Here is a 24266-nt window from a genome sequence, read left to right as displayed (position 1 = left end):
TCCCTGACAGTGTTGAACCTCCGTCATTGTAAAAAAACATCCTTCCTTATATCTAATCTAAATCAACCCTCTTTCAGTTTAAAACCATTACCCCTTCTCCCACTGAAACAGGCCCACTGAAAATACCTCTTCCCATCTCTCTCTCAGACCCCTTTAAGTACAGAAAGGCCACAATAAGGTCTCCCTGGAGCCTTTTCTTCTTTGGGATGAACAATCTCAACTCACTCAACCTTGCTTCATGCCAGAGGTGCTCCAGCCCTCTGAGCATCTTCGTGGTCCGAACTGGACCCACTCTAACAGGACCACATCTTTGTTGTGCTAAACACCCCAGAGCTGGACACGCAGTGGGGTCTTACAATCACCTCTTTTGACCTGTTGCCTGGGGAGGAGGAGTTGTAGGGAATTAAAAATTCAGCTGACTCCCTAGCAAGATAACCTGGTATAAAAAATTAGCACATCAAAGCTTTATGTGTTCTGATTCTACACAAATTCAATGCATCTGTGTTATCACAATGAACTGGAGCTGATCAGAGATACTGGAAGAATAAATATCTGTAAGATTAGTTAATTATCAGGAAGAGGAGGAAGACTCACAATCTGTAGTGCAGACACATTTGAATGCAGCAGCCCCTCAAGTCACTCTTCCTTGGAAATAGAGTATGTAGACATACAATGTTTAGTCTCAGCTATAAAAAAATGCATCCTTGAAGTAAAGCTGAACTCTTACTCAACCTAAGAGTCTTACGGAGATGTTTTGTTAGTAATGTCCAAGGCACAAACTAGTATTACATCTTTAAAATGGAGAATGAAATTTGTTTCCACTCAGAGTTTGACTACTGCTTGAAGCAAGTTCAAAAGAAAAACACTACTTTTATGAAGGTAGAGTTTCTACAGGCACTGTTACAGATACTGCCTTTGGGCATCTCAGGGTTTGGAAAGAGTGCTTTTTACAAGCTTCAACGTGTTTTTGGGGGCTGATGTCAAATACCAGGTGAAATAAAAGTCCCTTCTGGTGACAGTAACCTTCTAGCAATGAGTAGACAGTGGCAAAGAAACTTAAAACTGCAGGAATTAATTAGTTTGTTCCAAAAAGCCATTAAAATGAGAGAAATTGCTTAATAATAACTGATAGTAGAAAAGGGAGCTGAAAGGAGGAGAAACCAAAGGCATGATAAGATAGAGGCTCGATCCAGACACAGGGGCAAGGTTGCAGCACAACAGCTACTCAGAGGAGACCAATTAAGATGAAAAGTGTGGGAGGAGCAGAAAAGAAGTAGGATTTACTATAAGCAATGTTTCATCCCCTAGGATTGTTATGGAATCATTTATTATCCTAGGCTTCTAGTGGGAGGTGTCGCTGCCTGTGGCTGGGAGATTGGAACTAGGTGATCTTTAAGGTCAAACTCAATCCATCCTATGGTTCTATCATCTCCTTGTCATGTCTGAGCCAAAACCTGCACACAACAGCAAAACCTAACAAGATGTAATGAAGATGGAGAAACTATTCCTATTACTAGCAACTCAATTTTCACATTAAGACTTTACTTTTTGATCATTCTGTACTCTGTCTCAGTTTCCTGTTACAAGCAATTTTCCTATCTTTAGAGTAATAAGGAAAGATCTCCACTGACAGCAAAAAAAATCACAAATAAAATTGCTTAGCCTGAGCTGAGTGACAAAAGGTAACATGACTTTCTTCTCTGCTCTTAGTTTACCCCATAATATTACTTTTTTCCTCTGCTCTGCTGCAGGAAAACACACCAGAAGTGGACGTTTTATTCTCCCTGTCCAAGCCCTCTGACCAGGTAGTGTCTAAGCTTCATGACAGACATCTTCCTGTAAATGTGTATTTAAAATACATAAAGCTAAACCAGGACCAAATGTACACCAGAGATCAGTTACTGCAAGAATAAGCCAAGCTTTGTGCACAGTTACTGGTCAGAGATCAAGGGACGTAAAGTGACAACTATTTCTGAGTGGTCAAAAAGCAGTAATTGCTCAATAGCTACCTGCACATATTCCTCCTGCAGTGACCTGTTTAATTTTGCTTCCTAGTGAGTGGCATTTCCTCTTCTGGAGAGTCCAGCTTGTTGTCCCAGCTATAAAGAACTACTTAGGGACAGCCACACCTACCTGATGAGTGACAGCTCGGACCCCTTTATTAGATTCAATTCTCTTATTCATGCTACATTTTCTTTTCCACCTCTTCTTTTTTCTCTCCAGCAAAGACATAAGCAATGAGCCCTCACTCAGTGCTGCTGGAGGTTCCATATTTACAGCAGTGCCAATTGCTTTCCTCCTTTTGAGTAAATGCTAGATACTGTCTTTTAACCCACATCTTTATTTAAAAATGGAGGTATAAAACAGAACGGGATAAACAAAAGGACAGGTTAATATTTGCTTTCCACACCTAACAGAATAAGAGTGGTGCATTTCTGATATAGATTCTGAGTAACAATTTATCAAAAAGGCGTAGAAGGCACAAAGCACACATTGCATCAAAAATAGAACTTCTAGAGATGTTGGTTTGGTTTCTGAACCAGAAGCCCACACAGGTTTTAAAATAACAAATGGCTACTGTATTCATTTTGCAGGATTTTCTATTACTTCATAGCTGTATGAAATAAAATATTCATGTCCCAACTTTGTTCCCTGCCAAGCACAGATATTATTTAGTAGTGGATGGGGAGCTGGACTGTATTTATTCAGTGTGGCAGAGGCTTCTTTGCCTACTGCACTGAAATGATTTTGAGATTTACAGAACATCTATGTAACCATAGAGAAAGCAGCTTTCCAGACAGGCCAGCCCATGTTGTGAAGGGAGGCAGTGCTGACTCATGCAGACTGAATTATTGCAAATAAAACTTTGCCAACTGCTGAGCAGACACAAGGGTTTTACTTGCTATGCCTAGCTGCAGTGCAGGCGGGCAGAAACGCTCAAGCACACAGGAATTTCACAAGTGCCAAGTGCTGACAATAGCAGAGTAATGGGGTTAAGCAAGGTTATTTGTTGCAATTTTACAATCCTTATGCCACAACTAGTAAATAACATTTCGGTAAGACAGAGTTGCAGGTTCATTTCAGACACATTTGTTTCTCTGCACTCAAGTTTTGATGAAGCCATGAAGACACTCTGATCCCAATATGCTGGGATCCCTACTGCATCTGTTACAAATGTGAGGTTTTTTCCCCAAATATTTCACTTTTAGGTGCTAAAAACCTGTTATTTCATACATACTGTTGGGTTCTGAGGACCAGTACTACTTTTGAGTAGTGTACCTCTTGTGTACTGAATTTTGTGAGGTTCTGTGGATTACACGTTGCTTTTAAGGGATGAATAACATAAATATTGTGGAAAATTAGAAATAAATCTTCTTAGATTTCAGGATGTTTTGTGAGTTGCTGTGAAAACAAAATTTTTTCAGATTCACGGATTTCTGGAAAGACGCAGGCATGCTATCAAACAAGTACATACTATGATAAAGATAGGCAAAACAGTGTAAACAGTAAAGTGAGTTTATGATTAACAACATCATTAATAAAAGCAGGGATTCATTGAAAGGGCAAAGAAATCACTGTGGTTTTAAGGTGGCTTATGGAAGTCTACACAAAAGCTCTGTGTTGATGGGACACAGAAATTTCCCCTGACTGTGGCTCTTGCTTGCCTGGTGTAACGCTGAGTTTGAGGTGCTGCTGCCCCCATCTGCCCGACATCCTGCTGGACTTTCCCATTAAAAACGGAAGCAAAGGCAAATTCTTCCACCAGATGCAAGTAATAAGGTTGTGCTGTACTTCAAATCAGTGGCAGAGTTGTTGCATTCAGGGGGTTAGATGTAATTTTGTAGTCTTTCCCCAAAACAGAATTGACCTCTTAGGTTTATGAGTTTTTTTGCAGTTGAAAGTTGTTTTTGACCAGAGGTAAGTCTGTCAGAGCAAGTCATTTTGTAACTCAAATTGACATTAAAGTTTAACAGAGTTCAAGCCAGAGCTGAAATCAATGGGGTGTGAAAAGAGATCATACTGTCGGCCATTAATGCTTCACTTGAATTTTCATGCAAGGTTTGTCTTGCTTTTATCCTGCTTCTTGCTTTGGAAAGGGAAATCTATAACAATTTGCAGATCTACTTCACTGATCTACTCCAAGTCTTTCTGAAGATTCATTTCCCAGAGGAGTTTTGGCTGCAGAGTCGCTAAAACACTTAAGAACAAAAGATTCTAATATTTGTCACCAATAAATCCTCACCTGTCTGTTAAGTTTAACCTTCATGGCTAAATAGTTTAAGGCAAAATTATCCTTTTGTTCTGTGTCAGCAGTGTCAGGAAAAGGGCTTTTACTGCCTAACAAGATAAATCCATTGGCACTTGGCATTGGCAGTCCTTCCAAGAAATACTATGCTGTTGCTGAGGCTGAATTTGCTTTTCCTCTTCTGAAGTGGGGTCATCATGGATTGGATGCCACTGCCTAGATCAGTATCTTGGCACTTAGTGAGCATGTTAACTGGAGCCACAACTGCAAACACGGCAGTTTCAACCTGCTGGAAAGACAAAGAGTACAAGGGTCGTGTCCCCTCCTTCTGCCATGCTGAAGTCCTGGCCCATTTTTTCTTACAAGGAGCCAGCTCGGTCCTGCCTGAGTGGTGCTCACTAGACTGATAGGATTTAAAGTCAGATTAAAAAAAAACACTTAAATACAGAGTCACAGCCAGGCAAAGAAGGTCTGTCATTATTATAAAGATGTTAAAGGTTCCTGATAAAACTCCCATCTTGGCTTGGCATGATGATCAGTCCTGGAGTGGTAAATGAGAAACAGGAAACTTATGGGCATTATTCCAGGTAAATCTATATCTGCAAACTTTGCTTTGCCCAGGTTGGCAATGGAACAACCCAATACACCTGTGCATCCCCAGACTATTCTTGACTTCACCCTTCAGTCAGAGAAACTACCCAGGGAAAGTCCATATTAATTCCACAGCAATAAGGCAGTTTTGAATCAGAGCCTGCAATAAGTCAATTTAAACACAAATCCATGGACAGGTTTAATTTCAGCATTTCCATAAGTACTTATTTTCCACCAGACCCCCATCCTTTTTCAGTGCGGAAAATGAATAATGCTGCAAGGTGAATTGTGCTTCCTGAATTGTTAAAGATTTTATAATCTTCCTTATTCACTAAGTAGCCTTGGGTTTTATTTAATAATCATTTAGAAGCAGTGCTGAATAGAAATATATTTGAGTTGATTTTCTCTTGTGTTTTTATGTTATTCTTACTGTAACTGGTGCTTCACAAATGCAGCTTTTTCTTCACAAGATTCCTGAGGCAAGTTAGTATTAGTATCCTCATCTTACAGATGAAGAACAGAAAGGTGGAGCAATTTGAGCATGAACATTTCAAACATTTGCTATTCTTGGATGCTTTTCTTGGGACACAAAGGCTTACTTGGACTTGCTCTGCCCGGTTTCATTTGGAGTGGGATGCACTTTCTTTCCACAGAGCAAATCACACACAGCTCAAGTCAGCACAGCAGAAATCAAAGGCTGATACAAGCTACAGTGCAACTCCTCTCCAAGCAAACCAATTTGTCATCACTTGTCACATTCCCACCTTCCTTCTGTTCCCAGCCATATGTTCCCCTCCCCTTCCACCAGCACTGCCACCTGCCTGGCTCCTTCTGTGAGCTCAGCCTGAGGAAAGGGAAAAAAAATGCGTGATTACTTTTTGACAACAAGCTACAGAGTCAGTTTTACATTTATAATAATGATATATTATATATGATATCCTATAATGCTTGTGTTGGAGGGACCTTAAAGATCATCTAATTCCAACACACCTTCCATAGGCAGGACACCTTCCACTAGACAGGTTGCTCAGAGCTCCCTCCAACCTGGCCTTAAAATTGTATTTATTTTAGTGTGTGGTACTACTAATTCTAAATCAGCTATTTTATTTATGTGTAGTTAGGCATTAGCAATTAAATTTCAAATTATTCATTTACTAATACACAGCAATCACAAAAATTTATAAATATTCATTAATAGTTATCGCCATATAACTGAAATACAACTTTTGCATATTGAAATAATATATTATCATATATTATTTATAAATGATATTTTATAATGTCAGAACTCCATAAGCTTTCGATGGTACTGCAGAGAAGGGCGAGCACCCACCCAGCACAGCAGCCCTGCACTGAGGGGCTCACTTTGTCAAAGAAGTTATATTTTTAGGCATCAGTGAATCACCACAAAACGCCTTTTACGGTTTTTTACACCTTTCCCTTTTGCCCCTCCATCCCTCCGTCCCTCCCAAGCTCCCGCCCACCCGCGGGCGGGGCGCGTCGGGGTCGCCGCGCGTGCGCGCCGGGCCGCACGTTGGGACCGCGGTGGGCCCCGGCAGCGATTCCCGGAGCGATTCCTGGCTGCGATGTTCCGCCGTCCTCCGCGCAACTTCCGCGGCCGGCGGCGCGCAGCCTCCAGCGGCAGCAGTGAAGGCGAACCGGAGCCGGAGCCGCAGCCCCAGCCCGAGCCGGAGCCGGCCGCAGCCCCGTCCCCGGACTCCGGCGCCAGCTCGCCCTCGGAGCGGGAAGCGGAGCCTCCGGAGGCCGAGGGCGATCCCGGCGCGGAGGGGCCGCTGCCCTCGGAGGAGCCGGCCCGCAGCCCCCGCGGCCGGGCGCGCAGAGCCGGGGCGGGCACGGGCCCGGGGCAGCGCCGAGCCGCGGGCGCAGCGGGGCCGGGCCGGGCCGGGAAGGAGCTGCTGAGCTTCGGCGGCGAGGAGGAGCGGGAAGGTGAGGAGGGATCGAGTGTGTGTGACCGCAGAGCACGGCCGGGGCTGCGGGAGCGGAGGGGCTCTGCCTTGGGCTGCCGCCTCAGCGAGCCCCGCGCTGGGCGCCCTCCTGCCTCTCGCTGTAACACACCCAGCCTGCTGTGTCAGGGGAAGGGCTCTCGGGAGGGTCTGCACGGTAACCCGTACTAAAACATGGGCTGGGCCTGGTTAGTCTGGAGAAGACAGAGAGCTGGTCTCAAAAGTCGAGATATCTGCATATCTCGAACGCGAGTGCAAGAGAATCGTGCCGAACTCCCTTCGGTGATGCCTAGCAATAGCATGAGGAGCAATGGCCATAAACTAAAACACAGTAAGTTCTACCTCAGCATGAGGAAGAACTTTTTTACATCAAGGGTGGCAGAGCATTGGAACAGCTGCCGAGGGTGGGCATGGAGTCTCCCTCTCTGGAGACATTCCAAACCCACCTGGACACATTCCTGTCTCACCTGTTCCAGCTGGTCCTGCCCTGGCAGGGGGGTTGGCCAAGGTGATATCCAGAGGTCCCTTTCAACCCTGACAATTCTGTGATTCTGTGAAAAGTACTTTGGCAATGATGCCTAGCAATAGCATGAGGAGCAATGGCCATAAACTAAAACACAGTAAGTTCTACCTCAGCATGAGGAAGAACTTTTTTACATCAAGGGTGGCAGAGCATTGGAACAGCTGCCGAGGGTGGGCATGGAGTCTCCCTCTCTGGAGTCATTCCAAACCCACCTGGACACATTCCTGTCTCACCTGTTCCAGCTGGTCCTGCCCTGGCAGGGGGGTTGGCCAAGGTGATATCCAGAGGTCCCTTTCAACCCTGACAATTCTGTGATTCTGTGAAAAGTACTTTGGCAATTATTTACATCCACGTTCTTTCAGCTGGAAAGCATCTGAAATCTTAGAACTGGAGAAAACCAGAGAGAACAAGTACTGTGTGGTTCTGTGACTGAAGAAGCTTATGATGAACAAGCTTAAATGAATGAAAGTTGAATGTTTAACTGACCCTTCTGGGCTGTTACTCTTGTGGCTGATGAGAAGACATAGCTGCCTTGGTGGGGACAAGCTACAGAGAGACCCTGCATTTCAGCAGTGCAGTGTTGCTGTGTAGAGAAGGCTGAGATGCAGTTTTTACCTAAGAGGTGATCAGTCATGAGTGATAAACATTGTAATGTTTATAATTAATTGAGCCAGAACTGAAAGACTGGACGTAGCCCTTAGTGCCATGGCCTTGTTGACATGTTGGTGTTTGGTCATAGTTTGGACTTGATCTCAGAGGAACTTTCCAACCTAATTGATTCTGTGATTCAGAAGTTATGCTGTGCACATGTAGAGTTTACCTGCACTTTTGTATGCAGTACATTCATATATATGTGTGTACGTTGTTGGCTTTATGAATGTTACTCAGAATCACTTTGTTTTGTTTGGTAGGCGAAGAGTTTTTTAAAGTTAAAAAGCCATCCTTCAACGAAGTAACCTTTAGAATTAAAAAGAAGGAAAGCTTACTGCCTTCACAGACAGAAGCTGAAGAAAGCAAAAGTAAGTACTTTTTTAGTTAAATATTTTACGAAAAAAGTGAAGAGTGATGTAAAAATACTGCTGTTATATGTTTTTTGCTTGCTAATTGAACCCAGAATTATACTTGCAATGCTAGTTTACAGGTTTATAATTGTAATGTATTTGTGCTGAAATGATTTTCAGTTTGACCTTGGTGAAAGATTATCAGAACTTGGAGGCTGTTCTTGAGAAAACCTGATTATGCAGAACCATGTACTACCTCAAAGTTAACAAAGTTTTGCTAAGTTTATACCTCAGCATCATATCTTTCAAACTATGGGCCAGGTATCCACTGCTTGTTGCTGTCAGATTGTAATTTGATCTGAGTATTGAATGTGAGCTAGCATTTTGTCTGATGAAACTTAATGTAAGGATTTTTAAATTACATGCTCTTACAGCATTTAAATGTTTTAACTGAATTCAGTCAATAGCCTTGAGTATTCCGGTAGTATCCCTAGTTTCATTGAAATACAGTCAGTTGCCCAGAGAGGCTGGGCTCCCCATCCCTGGAAGTGTTCAAGGCCAGGTTGGATGGGGCTGTGAGCACCTGGTCTAGTGGAAGATGTCCCTGCCCATGGCAGGGGAATTGGAACCAGATGATCTTTAAGGTGCCTTCCAACCCAAACCATTCTGTGGTAAGTTTACTATTGGAATATTTGGAGTTTGTGTGTTTTAGAAACAAATGCATCTAAAAGTTCTCTTTATGTATTCCCCTTTAGATACCTCTGTCAATTCACAGATATACCATATTTGCTAATGTTAGATAAAAGTAAATTAGGTTGAGATTGGGCAATAATTCCCTTTGAGGTTGTGATTCAGCTGAGATAGTGAATTTTCTTAGTAGCTTCTTATAAAAGCATATCATATTCGTGTAAAAGGTGGTACATTCTGGTGTTCAGTAATCTTATGATTTACTGAAAGTGTAGTGGCAGATGAAGAGAAATCAATGTTTTTAAAGAATATGATAATAACTGGAGATAGATATAAATGTTTAGAGTTTAACTAAGAGCTCTCTCATTGATAATGCTTTAAAAAAAGTGCTTTGTAAATGCAGTTTTTCAAGTCAAGAATCCAAATATGCTGTGAGCAATCAGAATATTAATTAGTTGTTATCTGACAGCTGATCTCACTGCTTTTGTGCATGTAAATACACTCTGTGTCTCAGAGGGACTCGTAGCCTTTCTATGGGAAGCATCATCAAAGATGCTTTTATTCAGTACAAGAATTGGCTTGGAAGTGACTGTCTTGGAATGTTACAGTTTGGCATGTTTTGGTGAGAACAGGTGGAGATAGACAAGTGATCAGTCTTTGCTGCAGCAAGGTGTAAATAATTTCTGGTAACCAGTTAAGGCACATCATATTCCAGCAGCTGAAACTGAAATAATGGATTGTACTTTTTTCCCTTATAATGAAGAAATCTGTCAGTTGGAGCCTGGAGGTGGCAACACCAAAGATACTTGTAAAGAGGATGAGGACAATGAGGATGAAACTTATTCTTCACTGAATGAAGATTACAACAGCTCAGACTCTGAAAATGAATCCAGCTCTCCACAGAGGAGGGAGGATTTATCACCAGGTTAGTTCCCTGGCTTTTTTTTTTTTTTCAAGAAAGCTATTTTAGAACATTTTGTGTTTGAAGTACATAACAAGTTAGGTGAGATGAGTTCCACCCAGCTTAAACCACCTAAGGTATGGGCATCTGTTTATCCTGAGTGAGGGCAAGCCTCTTGTAAGAATAGTGGTTCCCCCACATTTTCAGTTGCAAAGATTTGTTGTCTTTCTGTGCTAATTTTGGGAATGGAGCAGAAATTGTAAGCACTGGTTATAGAAGAAAGACAGCAGAAAATTTTTCTTTAGTGATGCACACTAAAATAAAATGCGGTGAAAATAAAATCTCACTTTGAGGCTGAGAGCCACTTTTTCATCTCCTTATAGTCTACATGGCAACCATTGTAGAAAACCATCTTGTGTTCTGTATCCAGAGTTGTACAGTGGTGCTGAACAGTTGTGGTGGTTGGCATTAGATACAGAGTGTTGCTTTTAGACTTTTCCTTAGATTTTCTCTCTCTTTGATGCAGGCAATATCCCCAGTGCAGCTCACGTTGAGGCTGCTCGGAGGAAGCGTCACTTAGCCAGGACAGAGGCTGATTATCTTGCCCTGGATGTTTCAAACAGTCCTCAGGTCCCTCAGAGAAGAGGAAGCAGTGATTTGGACAGTGAAGATGAGTCTGAAGCAAAGAATCTCGATTTTGCTCCTAAAATGAGAACTCTTAGGCAGAGGATGACTGAAGACATGGGTGAGTTTGTGGTGTTTCTCCCAGAGGCTTTGTTTTAGTCTCTGAAGCCATGGGGGACTTGTCCAGTAAGGAGTGAGGCTTTGCTCCTCAGGGCTCTTGGAAGAAGGCTGTGCAGTTGGTACTTGAGGTTTATTTATTTGGGTCATAAACCTGGTTTAGGTCTCACTTGTGGTGGTGCAGGATACTTTGAGAAATGTTTACAAAATTATTTTTGGCCTTGTTGACTGCAAAAACAGAGCCTTGTAAGAGGCACATTTACTGTGAATAAAGTTACTGTAAGTCCTGCCTCCTGCTTCTAGTCTGCTCTTCTAAGTGCTCTTCCCACACTGACATTATAAATTCAAAAAATGAAAAACAAACAAGCAAACCATCATTCCAGCCCTTCAGAAGTAAACAAACATACTGCATGCAAAACATAACTGGCTTTTCCATTGTTTTTATTCCATTAGAGCTGCTTATAGTGTTTATGAAGCACAGGTTTTCTTAAATATATGAATAAGGGCTATAAGGAATGCATATCTATGAGCAGAATCTGCCATTCAGATTAATGCTGATGAGATGTTTTTGTATCTGTAGTTGAGTGTATGTTCTGGAATGCTCAAGGGTTTGTTGGGTGTCATGTCTTGGTCTATACTTATACTCTAGTTTACATGTATTTTGCATGTAAACTTTGTTTTGAGAAATAAAACCAAGGTGTTTGTGTGCCTCCTACTGCAGCAGTAGTTGTCTGAGAAACAGTTGGGGAAATCAATGCTAGTGTGACTCCTACAAATCCCAGTAGCCTTTTCCAAGCCTTCCTTGCCTTTCAGTTTTGCAGTTCTCCATCTGCAGGTTTTTCATCTGCTTTTTTGTGTATCACTTCTCAGTATTGGCTGGGAGACCTATTGTTGCTTTAGATGGAGGGTAAAAAATACAGGGTGTAAATAAACATCTAATAACAGTTGTTTTACCTTCCAGTGTCTCTGGGTGATGCATCAAGTGACGATGAAGCCAAGTGGGAAGAACAGCAAATAAAGAAAGCTGTTAAACTCTCTCAGGTGACACATGGTTTCCTAACCATTGGAAGTTGCTTTTTGCTTATAGGCAAGAGAGCTTGTCTGGACTATTGTTGTATCTCTGTCCTTCCCTCTCATTAGGGAAAATTTTAGGAAGTTATTCCCTAATTCTTCAGGGAAAGATGATTAGAAATATGGGAAGGTAATGAAAATCTGTCTGGCTGTTGAGAAGCAGGGTGGTGGTTTCAGCCCCAAAGGCAGATACCTGTTGTGATAAGAGATCACAAGAAGCAGAGAAGAAAATTCTGAGCTCTGATTTTTTTGCTGCTGTGCAAGGGATGTTGAGAGCAAGACTATGCAAATAATACAAATATTGCAAAGCAAAAACTATTATTTTATTCTGCTAAATTTCTGTTGAGTGGCAATCTGAGGGCTCTCTTCACAGTTCAGCAGAATGCTGACTTCTTCTCAGTAAGTATTTGGCAAAAACAAACTATATTCTGATGTGCTGGAAGTTCTGGCTTTGATCACGTACTCTGGATCAGACTTAAGAGTATCTGAATAACCAGTCTTCATTGAAGTCAGAATTGACAATTGTAGAAATTTTTCCAATTTGGGGAGTAAAAGAATGAGAGAAAGTTACATCTTTCTGAGTCTGGTGTTCAAATCCAGTATGATCTTAGGTCCTCATACTCCACTTGCTTATGGAAAAGTTAATTCTGCTTGTCAGGAAACAGCAGCAATTTATAGCCAGAGACCTTGTTAGTTATAGATTTAATGCTTGAATTGATTGGGTTGAATTGATTGGTATAGATTTTTTTGTGATTGAAATATTTATCTTTGTATCTGATGTCTAGTATTCAAATGATATGTCTTGTTGATCTGTAGAGTTGCAAAGGGAGAAATTGTGTAAATGGTGTATTAAAAATTGACACTCAATTTTTGTAGGAAATTTGTGATGATGCTTCTGTGCGTAAATATCAGCCAACCAAACCCAAGTTTGATACCTCTGTTTCTCTACCACCTGTGAATTTGGAAATTGTGAAGAAGAGACTGACTGAAAGGTAACTCCTAAACTTACTAGTTGTCTGAGTTTTTGTCACAGAATTAGGCAACAGCTTTGAAGTCTTACTCTTTTTTTCCAGAGTGTTGAGCTTTATTTGGGTTGTTACCAAGAGTAATGGTGTCTAATGGAGTACTACAGATTTTTTACTTTATGTGGCAGTGCTTGTTTCAGGGGAGTGTTTGGACTTTCCAAGAGTTTCTGTCAACTGGAACTTTAGAAAATAAATTAATTTATTTGGCAGCAGCTTTTTATGGTCATTGGAAGTTCTAGGCAGAAGCCTTGGCTTGATGTTACGTTTGTCCAGCAAGCAGAACTTCATTGTGGGCAGGTGGAGCTGGCACTCCCAATCCTTCTTCTTATACTACTTCTTCTGGTAGTTCTTATACCAGCTGCAAAAATAGCTCAGTATTTCCTAAAGCAGCCCAACTTCTCTACAGCCTGTTCAGAACATGCCTGGATCTTTTTCTCTAGTTGTGTGCCAGGCTTTGACTTCTCTTGAGCAGCTCAGCTGCTGAGTGGGCAGCTGAAGTGGACAAGGGAACCTCCTAGAGGGTGTGTGGGAAGGACAGCTGGGGTCAGGCATCCAAGGTAAGCCATCCCCTGTCATCCCTCCCAGCACTGGGAAGCAGCTGTTCAGATAAGTTTAGACAAGTAACTTAATACAAGTGAGACATAAATTGTGCTGTGAGCTTGCACCAAGCTCTCTCTGTTTGCACAGTGCTTTGCACAAACCATCACTGCTGCATTTGTTTAGAGAAGTGAAGCTGGGCTAAATATTTTTGTGAAATTGCTTTCTTAGCTTTAATCACCTGAAGGGATGAAGCAGGAATTTATGTACAGAATCAAATAAGAAAATATAAGAATACAAATGTCAAGAGTGGGAAATTTGTCTGGGAAACAGCAGGAAGGGGAGGGGGAACCTGTTTGGTGTGGGTACAAACCTGATTTGTTTGTAGATGTTTTTAATATGTTAAGTGCTGAAATAAATTAATATTTTTTTTCTTTTTAATTTGTAGCACAGTAGAACACAATAGCTTAGTTCATCTGTTTTCTTTGGGAATTTTTAATTTGTAGCACAGTAGAACACAATAGCTTAGTTAATCTATTATCTTTGGCAACTGTTCAGTTCAGGGAGGTGAAATAAATTCTGGTCTGTGCCTTGACTCTGTTACAGACCTGCTCAAACTGAGTAAACACTTGGGATATGTAAGGAGGGAAGGGGTAAAAAAGACAGGAAGCAGAGTTGTAATATATGTAAATGTTTGTGTGCTGTCTACTAGAGACAGCTGTAGACAGAAGTTTTTGGTGTTTATCACTCAACAGTAAGAGTTGTCAGTGAGTTTGTATTTAATAGTGAGCACATTGTGAATGCTACAGGTATTTCTATCCATGCAGCTTTTATTAACTGGTATGGACATGCTGATGTCAGCTGTAGTTTTTACCAGATTACATTGGGTAGAATCTATTGAATAATGTGATACCATGTAATTTTGGTTTTTATGTTTTTGGGAAGTGTGGTGTATTGAGGAGTCCAGGTAAAATACCTGGGGTGCTTTCAATACCAGCACCATATAAATGATGTTTGGGTTGCCAAAGCATCATGTTTGTCCCTGCCCTGTAAATGTTGGCATGAGTAAATCTTTCAGTGCTGCTCAGGTCAAATGCAAGTGCTATTGTTAGCACAAGCAAGGATTTTGTATGTGATTATAACGGGAGAAATGTTTCAGAGTGCATCAGCTGTTAAGTTGGCAATAGTTCTGATTGTCTGGGTTTCTCTCTTTTAGGATAACATCCTTACAGGATGTGCACCGTGCCCACCAGAGAGAGTATGAAAAATATATGGAGGATATTGAGAGCTCAAAGATGTCTGTCCAGGAGCTGGAGAAGTCTTCAGATGCAGCTCTGAATTACAAATTCTACAGGACCATGAAAACATACGTAGAAAACTTGATAAACTGTTTGAATGAAAAAGTATGTATATTTTCCTTTTTTTTTTTTTTTTTTTTTTTTTTTAAGATTATAAAGGTGTGTTCTATCAGTGAAAAATGAGAGATAACACCCAGTTAAAAATCAGTTCTATCAGAATCAAATTTAATTAAATTTAATTTTGTGTCACTTTGCAGTTTTGAATTTCTTCAGGTAACTCTAAAGAGAAGAAATGTTAGTTAGTGAATACTTTTTCAATGGCTAGTGCCTCAAAAGCAAACTGCAATAAAACAAGGGACACCAGTGGTGTCCTGGTGAGCCCTTTTGTATGAAGTCTTAGTCCTTGTAACTGGCATGTAGTTTGTGTTTTCATCCTTAAAAACTCCCATGACCAGGAACTTACTCATCAATCTATGATACTTCTGTTCAATTTTCACAACTATACAAGAAACCCATGGAAATTGGTTTTTGTTCATTCTTGTGAGCTTTAAATCAATTGAAAGCCTGGTTGGTGTTTGCTGTATTGCAGCTGAAGGACATTAATGAACTGGAATGGGCTGTGCATGCCCTTCTTCAGCAACGAGCCGTGAGAGTATCGAAGCGAAGGCAAGAGGAGCTGAAAAATGAATCTGCTTATATTCAGCATCTGACAAGTTAGTACAAAGTTCAGATTTTGAGCAGAAATACAGTTCATTTTTGGGTTAAGATTTTAATTTTCACTTCTGATCTCCTTTTCCCTTCCCGTTGCCAGTAGGCATGTTCTACTGTACCTCATTTGAAACTCTTACCTCAGTAATGCTCATGATTCTCTTTTTCTCTGGCTTAATTTCTCTGAATATGACATGACCTTGTCAATTTTTAATTGTTCAATTTCCCATCAGTATTTAAAAAGAAAAATGGGAGTCAGTTTTCCAGTAGGTCTCAAGTTGGAGAAAGCTTGCTTATTATTGAATTCTGTGAATATCTGAAAAAGCTGAGTGTATAATTGGCCACATCACTTTTAGCTGAGGGTGTCTGTAAGGCTGTGTGTGCCCAGATTGGAGATTTCAAACCAGGAGGTGACACCCATCTGGCAGAGCACAAAGAGAGAAGCTATTCTGTGTAAGGGTTTTATCTAAAAGAAAACTGTTTCAGTCACTGTGGGAAAAATTAGTACAGTTTTCTCAGCTCATATTTTCTTTCCTCACCAAGGTATTGTTTATATGCTGTGTGAATCTCTAGCTGCTGCTATTTAAAAAACCCAAACAAACCAGACCTCCAAAACCAAACCCTTTAAAACTGTTCAGGCAAAGCTGAGAGCAATCTGCTTGGAGCTGCTGGGAACAGATGGAGGGCAGATGCACTGGATCCTGGTAAATACTAAATCATATGGGTTCAGTCTTCTCACTTGATGGGATAAATTGCAGATGAGAGAAAGTAGCAGCCTGGATGGTTTTGTAATATGGGGTGGTAAACTGACAGCAGGTGTAAGGAGAAAAGGGGAATGCCATAGTAAGAGTTGCTATTAAAATAATTTTACCTCCAGCTCATTACAAATGAGACTGCACTTGCATGTTTATCAACACATAGCATTGTTTTTTATGTTCCTAGTTGTATTTAATATAGTGCAAAGGCTGTTTTTTCTTACATGATAGTACTTCAGTAGTCATACACCCTTTCTCTTTGGCAAATTTTGCACATCAGCCAGTTATTAGGGCTACAAGGAATTCACTCTGACTTACTATGGATAGAGGTTTGATTAGGTTTGTTCTTTTGTTGGCTATTTTCCAAATTTTAAAAAAAAACTAACAAAACAATAGAAGGATATTCTTTGTTTCCTGTTTGAAAATAAAACAGGAACTTTAAAAACATACCACTTTATTTTTGGCTGTTTCTGTCTTATAGGTGGGAATGACAAACCAGTGAAAAGCAAATCGGAAGGTGATGAGAAGACACAGGTTCTGGAAATGTGTGAGCATCGAAGGTAACTCTTATATAGAGGTGCACTTAACTCTGATAAATGTGCTGTGCACTGACTTCCTGTCATTCCTGCAGTCATGAATGTAAACCTGTAGGATTACTAAATGAGATTACACTAAAAATATTTCAGTATTTGCTTTCCAAAACTGGAAGGACATGGAAGCCATCTATGCATTAATGTAATTCTCTTCATTTTGATTTGAACTTGAATGCTAATAGAGCTGGATATTTTAAACTAAAAAGTCTTAAGTGAGGCAAAACTATGAAGGGAGCTTTTTTCTTCCTATTTTAATTAATAATATTATTAACTTTTACACAAATACATTTTTGTATTATGTATAAATAGCCAAATTAGGCAGAATTGTTTTTGCTGGAGAGGTGGTGGTGTGTGAAGCAAATCAACCTCTAGCCCCAGGTCTGCTATCAGTGTAGGTGAGACAGATGCTACATTTTGGATGTTACAGTGTTCAGAGATTGGTACCAATTTTTTTTTTTTTATATTATTGGGAGCTTTGAAAGTTTTATAGTTGCAGTGGTATCTCAAGTCATAACTACACTTTGAAGCAGCAAATTTTACTGGATGGAAAGTGGTATAATAATAACAACTTTCTCTCAAAGCAGTTAACTTTTAATGCTAGTTGATAGAATAACTGTTTAAAAGTATTTATGCACTATCACTTCCATATCATTTATCATTTTCCTGTGGTAGAAATTCAAGCCATTGATTTTGCAGCCTGTTTCTCTTGATGCCACAGCAATAGTTTTTAGAACCCCACTGGCACACGGGTGCTATCACCTTTTCCCTGTAGGTTGTTGAACAAGATCCAGGACTGGCAGGACAGTCTGAGAGCTCAGTAAATACACACTGAACTGTCAGACAGGATCCAGTTCAACACCAGATGCTCAGGTGGGATGAGTTGTTAGCCTCATCAGAGGTGATGAGGTGAAGGGAAGGTTATTGGATGGCTCATGGAGGAGGTCAGAGATGTTGCTCTAAGATCTTGGATGTCCATTCCCAAATCCCCTCCTTTTTCCACAGTTCAGGAGTTCTTTTGGTTCTGTAGTCACTGTCACTCCCCCATTGCCTCTCCTTAGGCTGTTGTTCTCATGACTTGTTTTAAGTACATTTTTTGAAGTTGGATTATTTTCTTTAAGCTTTCTCCTGCACACACAGGAGAGGATAACTCCTCTGAGTTCATTCCAAAATGCAGGGCTTGCAGGCGGCAGGCGAGGGAGCAGTCAGGAGAAGGAGATCACCACGAGGGCCTGTCGAGTGATGAGGAGCTGACTCCCACAGAGGTGGAAGAGTTCCAGAAGAGCAAAGGTTGGTGACAGTCCTAATGTGATGTCCTAGAACAAGATCTCTTGTTGGTATTTCTTCAATGATTTTCTTAAGGAAAAGTAGACGAATACTTCCTTTGAGTTCCATGCTTTTTTTTGCACACTGTAAAAAAAAAAAATGCACCCAAGCAGTTCTGACTAATGACTTGGGAGGAATGAATGAATGGTTCTAGATTTCTTGTGGTGTCAGTTATGTGGTGGCAGCACTATACATGGCTTTTTAAACTAGAGGCTAACTCTATCAAATTATGCCAAAGCTGATCTGGCAGTACTCAGTGCAGTGCTGCAACATGTTTTGTACACTCAATTTATTTCCTGAAGCTGGAGTGTGAATTAAAGGTTGTTTACACTGTTTTAAGTAAATGAGTGAATGGATGAAGAGGAGGAGGGAAAGGTAAAATAACTTTTCTTAAGATAACAGCAGAAGGGTTTCCATGCCTGAAATGTTATTGTTCTGGAACAAAGTTTGAAATACAGTGGTTCTATGAATCGGTGAGAAAGGTTCTGAACAAGCTTGCCTTTCCTTGTTGTTTTGACACTATTTTTCTATAAAACTGGGTTTTTATGGGAGCTGTTTTTAAACCATTTCAATGTCAGGTGTGTCAAAGATAAATAACAAATGCAATTCTCATAAGAATATCTCTTTATGTGCTATAGATGCATAAACCCTTCAGCTTATGCCTCAATAAGTTCTGTGATTGTTTCTTTTTATTCCCAATGAATATTATCCATAGATAACGTTTTAGAGGATAGTAGGAAAATCTTTGAAGATGTACATGCAGATTTTTGTGACATCAGAAAAATCCTGTTGAAATTCCAGGAATGGAAAGAGAAGTTTCCTGACTCTTACTGTGATGCTTACATCAGTTTCTGCCTGCCTAAGCTATTAAACCCGTTGATCAGAGTTCAGTTAATAAGTTGGAATCCTCTTGAGGTGGGTGCATCAGCTGACATTTTTGTTAAAAATTATGCATTTGTGTATGATGTATTAATATGAAAAATTATTTTTTTTCTATACATAGCACAGTGCATTAGAAATTAAAAAAGCTACTGTGTTGTCTCAAAAACTGAAGCATGTTGTGGAATATTCTTAATTTTCCCCTCTTCTTTTATCTCCGGTCCCTTTTGCCACACCTCCTGTAAAAACAGTTCTCCTGGGTTCTTTGAAGACACTTGAAAAATCCCACCCATTAAATTGTGGCTTTAAATCTAGTTTTCCTGTTTTGGCCCATTCAGTGATGAAGGTGGAGCTGAAATTAAGTAGGAATTTGGACAGAGATTTTCTGTTAATGCTGACCAGCTCAACAACTAACAGGAGTTATCTTTCAGCAGAATTTTACAGAGTTGGAAGAGATGCCCTGGTTCAGAGCTATAGGAGAATTCAGTGATGCAGAAAATGTATCTGAATCAAAAAGAGATGATGATCATGATAAAGAAGTTTTGCCTCGAGTGATTGAAAAAACTGTTCTTCCCAAAATTACAGGTATGATAAGAATGTATTGAAAATGTTCACTGCAGCTATGCAATCAAACCTTAAATAAAAATGATAATATCAAATAATGTTGGTGATACCACAGTGCTCCAAGATGTAATGATTGTATAGTTCCACAGAGTGGGGCTGAGGTGGCCTCTTCAAAATTATTGTGAGAGGCTGAGCTTTTTATATGTTTACTTCTGTTATATTGTAATGGCTTGAAAGTAGGGCAGATAAGTAACTTGAATATTATGAATGAAATAAATTCCTATTTTTTTCAGCATTTGTGAAGAGTGTGTGGGATCCTTTATCTACTTCACAGACAAAGAACCTTGTACAGCTTTGCAATAACATCTTTGGAAAACAAATCTTTTCCAAAAATGAGTCCAGCCGAGCAAGAGAGGTAAAAGCTGTGGTACCAAGAAATGAGAACTTCACCCACTGTGTGTACTTTGTTCTCAGTGCCCATAGGAGCACACACAATTCTCCTGAACCTGTTTGGTTCTGATTACTTCTCTGATTCTCTCTTTATTGAAGATGATGAGGCAGAAATTAGCTACTGTTAGTAGAAAAATTCTGCCTGTATCTATCCAAAATCTGTTTGTAGATCTAATCTTCCTTCACTGCAATAACAATGATTTGCATTTAATTGTCTTTCCAAATGTGAGCTTTATATGCTAGTAATGCTTCAGTGGTGTATCCCTTAAGCTTTTATTTATAAAGTAGGCCTAGAATTTTAAAACTTGAGAATCCCCAAAGGTTGGTTAATTGTTGAGGAGGAAAACTACTATGTAATCCTACCAATCCTTTAATAATTACTTTTATATACACAGTCAATCTAGGAAGCCCTTCTTAGCCTGATTCTGGGTTTATCTAGTGAAAATGGGATGGATTAAGTGGTGAAATGGGATGGATGTTTGGGCCCTGAGTATGAAAATAAATATTTTAAAGAAAATGTTTATGCCCTCCAAAGTTTGCTGTTTTGAAACTATTTCTTAAGTGATACAACTGATCTTAGCAAGAACTTATAATAAATAAATAGGCTTAAAAAAAAGGTAGGTGGCAATCTGTGGCACCTGAAAACATGTTGCTCAAAAATACATACTATCCTAGCTATGGTGATTGTTTTTTACATAGAATTTAACATCTTTTAGTGGAGATGCCCTATGTATAACTTGCTTTTGTTTTAATCTGTTCAGTTTTCTTGCTGCCTTGCAGATTAGTGTGCAAAAAAAGGCCTCACCTAAGGATATAGCTTAGGGATATAGCACAACTCTTTAGGCTAAGCCTGTAGATAATTACAGCTGTGATTTGTCTGCTGTTTCTATTTTTTATTCAGGGTCTCAATGTGTGTTATATACAAATGGCAGCTGCACTTATGTCTAAGATATCAGACCTCTGGATGAACTAAACAACCTTTGAGGTTGTTACAAACATGAAGTCTTTCTTCTGAGGACACATTAATCTTTTTTTTTAATAGGATTTGATGAACACGGTTGTCCTAAGAATGAAGAAGTCTGTAGAGGAAGATGTCTTTATTCCTCTGTATCCTAAAAGGTAAGCTAACCCTCTGACTCTCTTCATTTTGTATTTTTTTTAGTTCCTCTACCTTTCTCCCCTATAGATGCAGATGAAATACTGTAGACATCCATGTCTGAGAGATCAGATGTCTGTTTATCTTCTTTTAAAACCAACAAAACAAAATCTTTATTTTAACTTTTTCTTTCTCTTCCCATGACCAGCACTGTGGAAGACAAGTCATCACTACGTTCAAAATTTCAAGAAAGACGGTTTTGGTCAGCTGTTAAGGTAGAGAAGATAGATTTGTTCTGTTTGTCCTCTCTGAAATTAATTTCACTGGAAACATTAACATCCCAGACCATATTTCAGTTTTTCTGCTTTGCACGTTGGCTATCCTCCTCCTTGACTCAGAGCAGGCTACTTTTCAGGAAACTTAACCTTGTTTATTTTTACCTTCACAAACACAGCCTGACGCCACATTCAAAAATGACAGTTGGTAAGGATTTATAGAGGCAACAGAAAAAACCCTCAGTGCCTAATAATACTCATATGAACTGCAAAAAAATCTTTGTGATGCCAGGAACTGTAGCATCATCATGTCATGAGGGACTGTGTGTAGTCTTGTCCTGAGCAGTTGATGTAACTTTTTCACTTCTGTGTTTTCTTCTCTGAGTTCGCTTAGTTGCCTTTTGTACTTAGCAAATTGTTAAACCCTCTGGAAGTGAAAAATGTTCTTCCCACCCTTGGGAGGTCATGTATACACATATACAGGTGTATCTATACATAAGTATAGATGCACTTGTAAAATTAATTAGGTTATTTACTCTATGCAGTTATTAGGGCTAACTGACCAGAAGTTTGAAGAGTGTAAATCCTGGAGTTTGAGGACTTGCATTGCATGCACATACTACCTTCCTAGGTTTTTCTTTTATGAAACTTGTAACAGTTTTAGCACACTTACAGCCAGCAGCTCTACAGTTTCTTTGTTTCTTCATTACTGCAGCTGCTCTCCAATGTTGTTCTTTGGGATGGGATTGTCCAGGAAGACAAGGTCCGTGATCTGGGACTGAGCAAGTTGCTGAATCGTTACCTTCTCCTGAACATCCTAAACACACCACTAGGGCTGGACAATATCGAAAAGTGTAATAAGGTAAAAGATGGAAGAGGGGCTATGCTCAAAGCCTTTTGTTTTTCATGAAGAGGGGTCAAAACTGATGATGGAATATTTAAAAAAAAAAGAAAATGTAAACATTTAAAACTTGATTTTAATTTTTTCTTTTAACAGCCTTGCTGCATAAGAGGATTTTAGAGAAAATACTGGTCTGTAGGTTCTTAAGCATAACTACTTAGAGAGATAATGAATGTTGGTTTGAAGGAAAAAGCAGAGTAAAAATGACTGAACCTGCCGGAAGGTTCCTGTCAGAAATGATGTGACTTGGTTATATTGGAATGCTTGTTAAACTTTTGCCAAATATTGTGTAAACAGGTGGTTGCATGCCTCCCAGAAAGATGGTTCCAGGATCTCAAGGGTGGATCAACTCTCCCTGAATTACTGAACTTCAGCCAGCACTTGCTGCAGTGTGCCCGTGTGCTACACAAGGACAACCACAGGTAATGGATGAGGCTGTCCTTGAGATTCAAGTGCTTCCCCAAATAGTTTGTGTTGAAATTTTAAAAAATTCCTTAAATACCATAAATGTGCTACTTTAAAGTATGCTCATGTTATGTATATGTATATAGATCAAAACAAAAAGATGGAGTGTAATGTGAAGGAGCACTTGAGCAGTCCTTGTTCACTGTGAGAGTCTGAGGTGGTTGATGTTGGGTGCTGTTAATGCAGCACTATCAGAGTAACCGAGGTCAGGAAACAAAAATTATAGTTTAGACATGTCAATAAAAGTGCTGCTAGATTTTTATAATTTTTTTTATTCTTAAATAGTGATGAAACAAAAGAAGTTCTTCTCCTGCTGGTGAAAATTGGAGCTTTGCACATTGTAGAAGACTTCATTGAAGAGCATAAGCTTGAACACCTTAAAGCAATGATTGGGAAATAGAAACCTTTGAAGGAATGCTTACATTACTGAAACAAGCCTGGTATTCACATTAAACCAGTTCTAATATGCAATTTAATTAGTGAATCCTGCCTACTCAGAGGAAGTGGTAATCACTATCTTGGTGTTAAATACAGGAGGTATTTTTTCAAAATGTCCTTTATTGCCATCTACTCCTAGATTATTTAGAGTATTTAGATTAGATTATATAGAGTATTTAGACTAGATTATATAGAGTATTTAGAAGTCGCAGTTGTCAAAGCAATGGTTCAGGCATTCTGAAATGTGTGGCAGTGCATCACTGCTGTATCCTTCTTGGAAGGAATCCTGCAAACAGAAAGTACCTGTGAACTTCATCACTGCTAGCCAGTAGACAACGTTGACAGGTTATTTTCAGTATTAATTGCCAAATACCATTCAGACTCAGCAGTCACTGAGCTCTTCTGACTTGTGGTCCACAGTGATTTTTGGCAGGGTTATTGTTAAGCCATTCCTAGTGAAAAGGATTCATGATGCCCCTGATACAGAAACAAGGGGGGTCGGTGTGCAGGTAAGGAATCAGGATTTTCATCACAGACATTGTGATGATGAGAAGAACAGAACAACTTCAGTTTCTTTCTAGTAACTGGAGTTCTAGAAATCTCCCTTTGCTTCTCAGTAAGTTCTACAAAACTTTACTTCTTCATATTCTTATTAAGATATTATTTCAAATGTTTTGTAATTTTGTATATTTGCAATAAATATTGTTACAGAATAACAGGGATGTTTCATTGTAAAAACTGTAATGCATCACAGAATCTATATGTTTGTGACTATTTCTCCAAAATCTTCTGGGAATAGAATTTAACTCTTGTAGACTTAATCCTTATGCTTTCTTTTTATATTTTTTGTAAATTAAAAATATATTTTTGTAAAATATTTTAATTGTAAATAGGTTCAATCAGTATTACAGACAAAAGATTAAAAATAATTTTTTTTTTAAATAAAATATTTTACTGTGGTAATGACTCTTACAGCTCAATTCTTTAATGTGTGACAGAATGTTATTAATATATGTGAAAAAATAGCCCCTCCAGCTCCACTAACTTACAGCAGCTTCAGGATTTCTAATAATCAGTTTAGCTCTGCTGTTTTTCCTCTTAGAATGCCAACAAAAATGCAACTGCTGATCAGCAATCACCACAAGCTCATGATCTCATTGCTTTTCTCTTGTTCTGCTTTGCCTCATCCCAGCTTGTCTCTAGCCCCAGCCTTGTGCTATGACAAAAATGTAAT

General features: G+C 39.6%; 1 protein-coding gene across 1 annotated transcript; it reads left to right on the top strand.

The window, feature by feature from the left end:
* The first annotated feature begins 6391 nt into the window (after positions 1 to 6391).
* Positions 6392 to 24254, top strand: GCFC2 (GC-rich sequence DNA-binding factor 2). Its single transcript, XM_041421507.1, has 18 exons — positions 6392 to 6784; positions 8236 to 8343; positions 9776 to 9937; positions 10440 to 10658; positions 11616 to 11695; positions 12602 to 12717; positions 14504 to 14690; positions 15175 to 15298; positions 16530 to 16608; positions 17816 to 17928; positions 18680 to 18879; positions 19278 to 19428; positions 19701 to 19822; positions 20900 to 20976; positions 21162 to 21228; positions 21944 to 22090; positions 22427 to 22551; positions 22880 to 24254. The coding sequence occupies exons 1-18, from the start codon at positions 6424 to 6426 to the stop codon at positions 22992 to 22994; spliced, it is 2553 nt and encodes an 850-aa protein (XP_041277441.1). The 5' UTR covers positions 6392 to 6423; the 3' UTR covers positions 22995 to 24254.
* The last annotated feature ends 12 nt before the right edge of the window (positions 24255 to 24266 follow it).

Source organism: Onychostruthus taczanowskii, unplaced genomic scaffold, assembly GCF_017590055.1.
Source record: "Onychostruthus taczanowskii isolate IOZ18803 unplaced genomic scaffold, ASM1759005v1 scaffold11, whole genome shotgun sequence".
NCBI lineage: Eukaryota > Metazoa > Chordata > Aves > Passeriformes > Passeridae > Onychostruthus > Onychostruthus taczanowskii.
The sequence above is the reverse complement of the archived record's forward strand: the minus strand, read 5'-3'. Positions and strand labels throughout refer to the sequence as shown.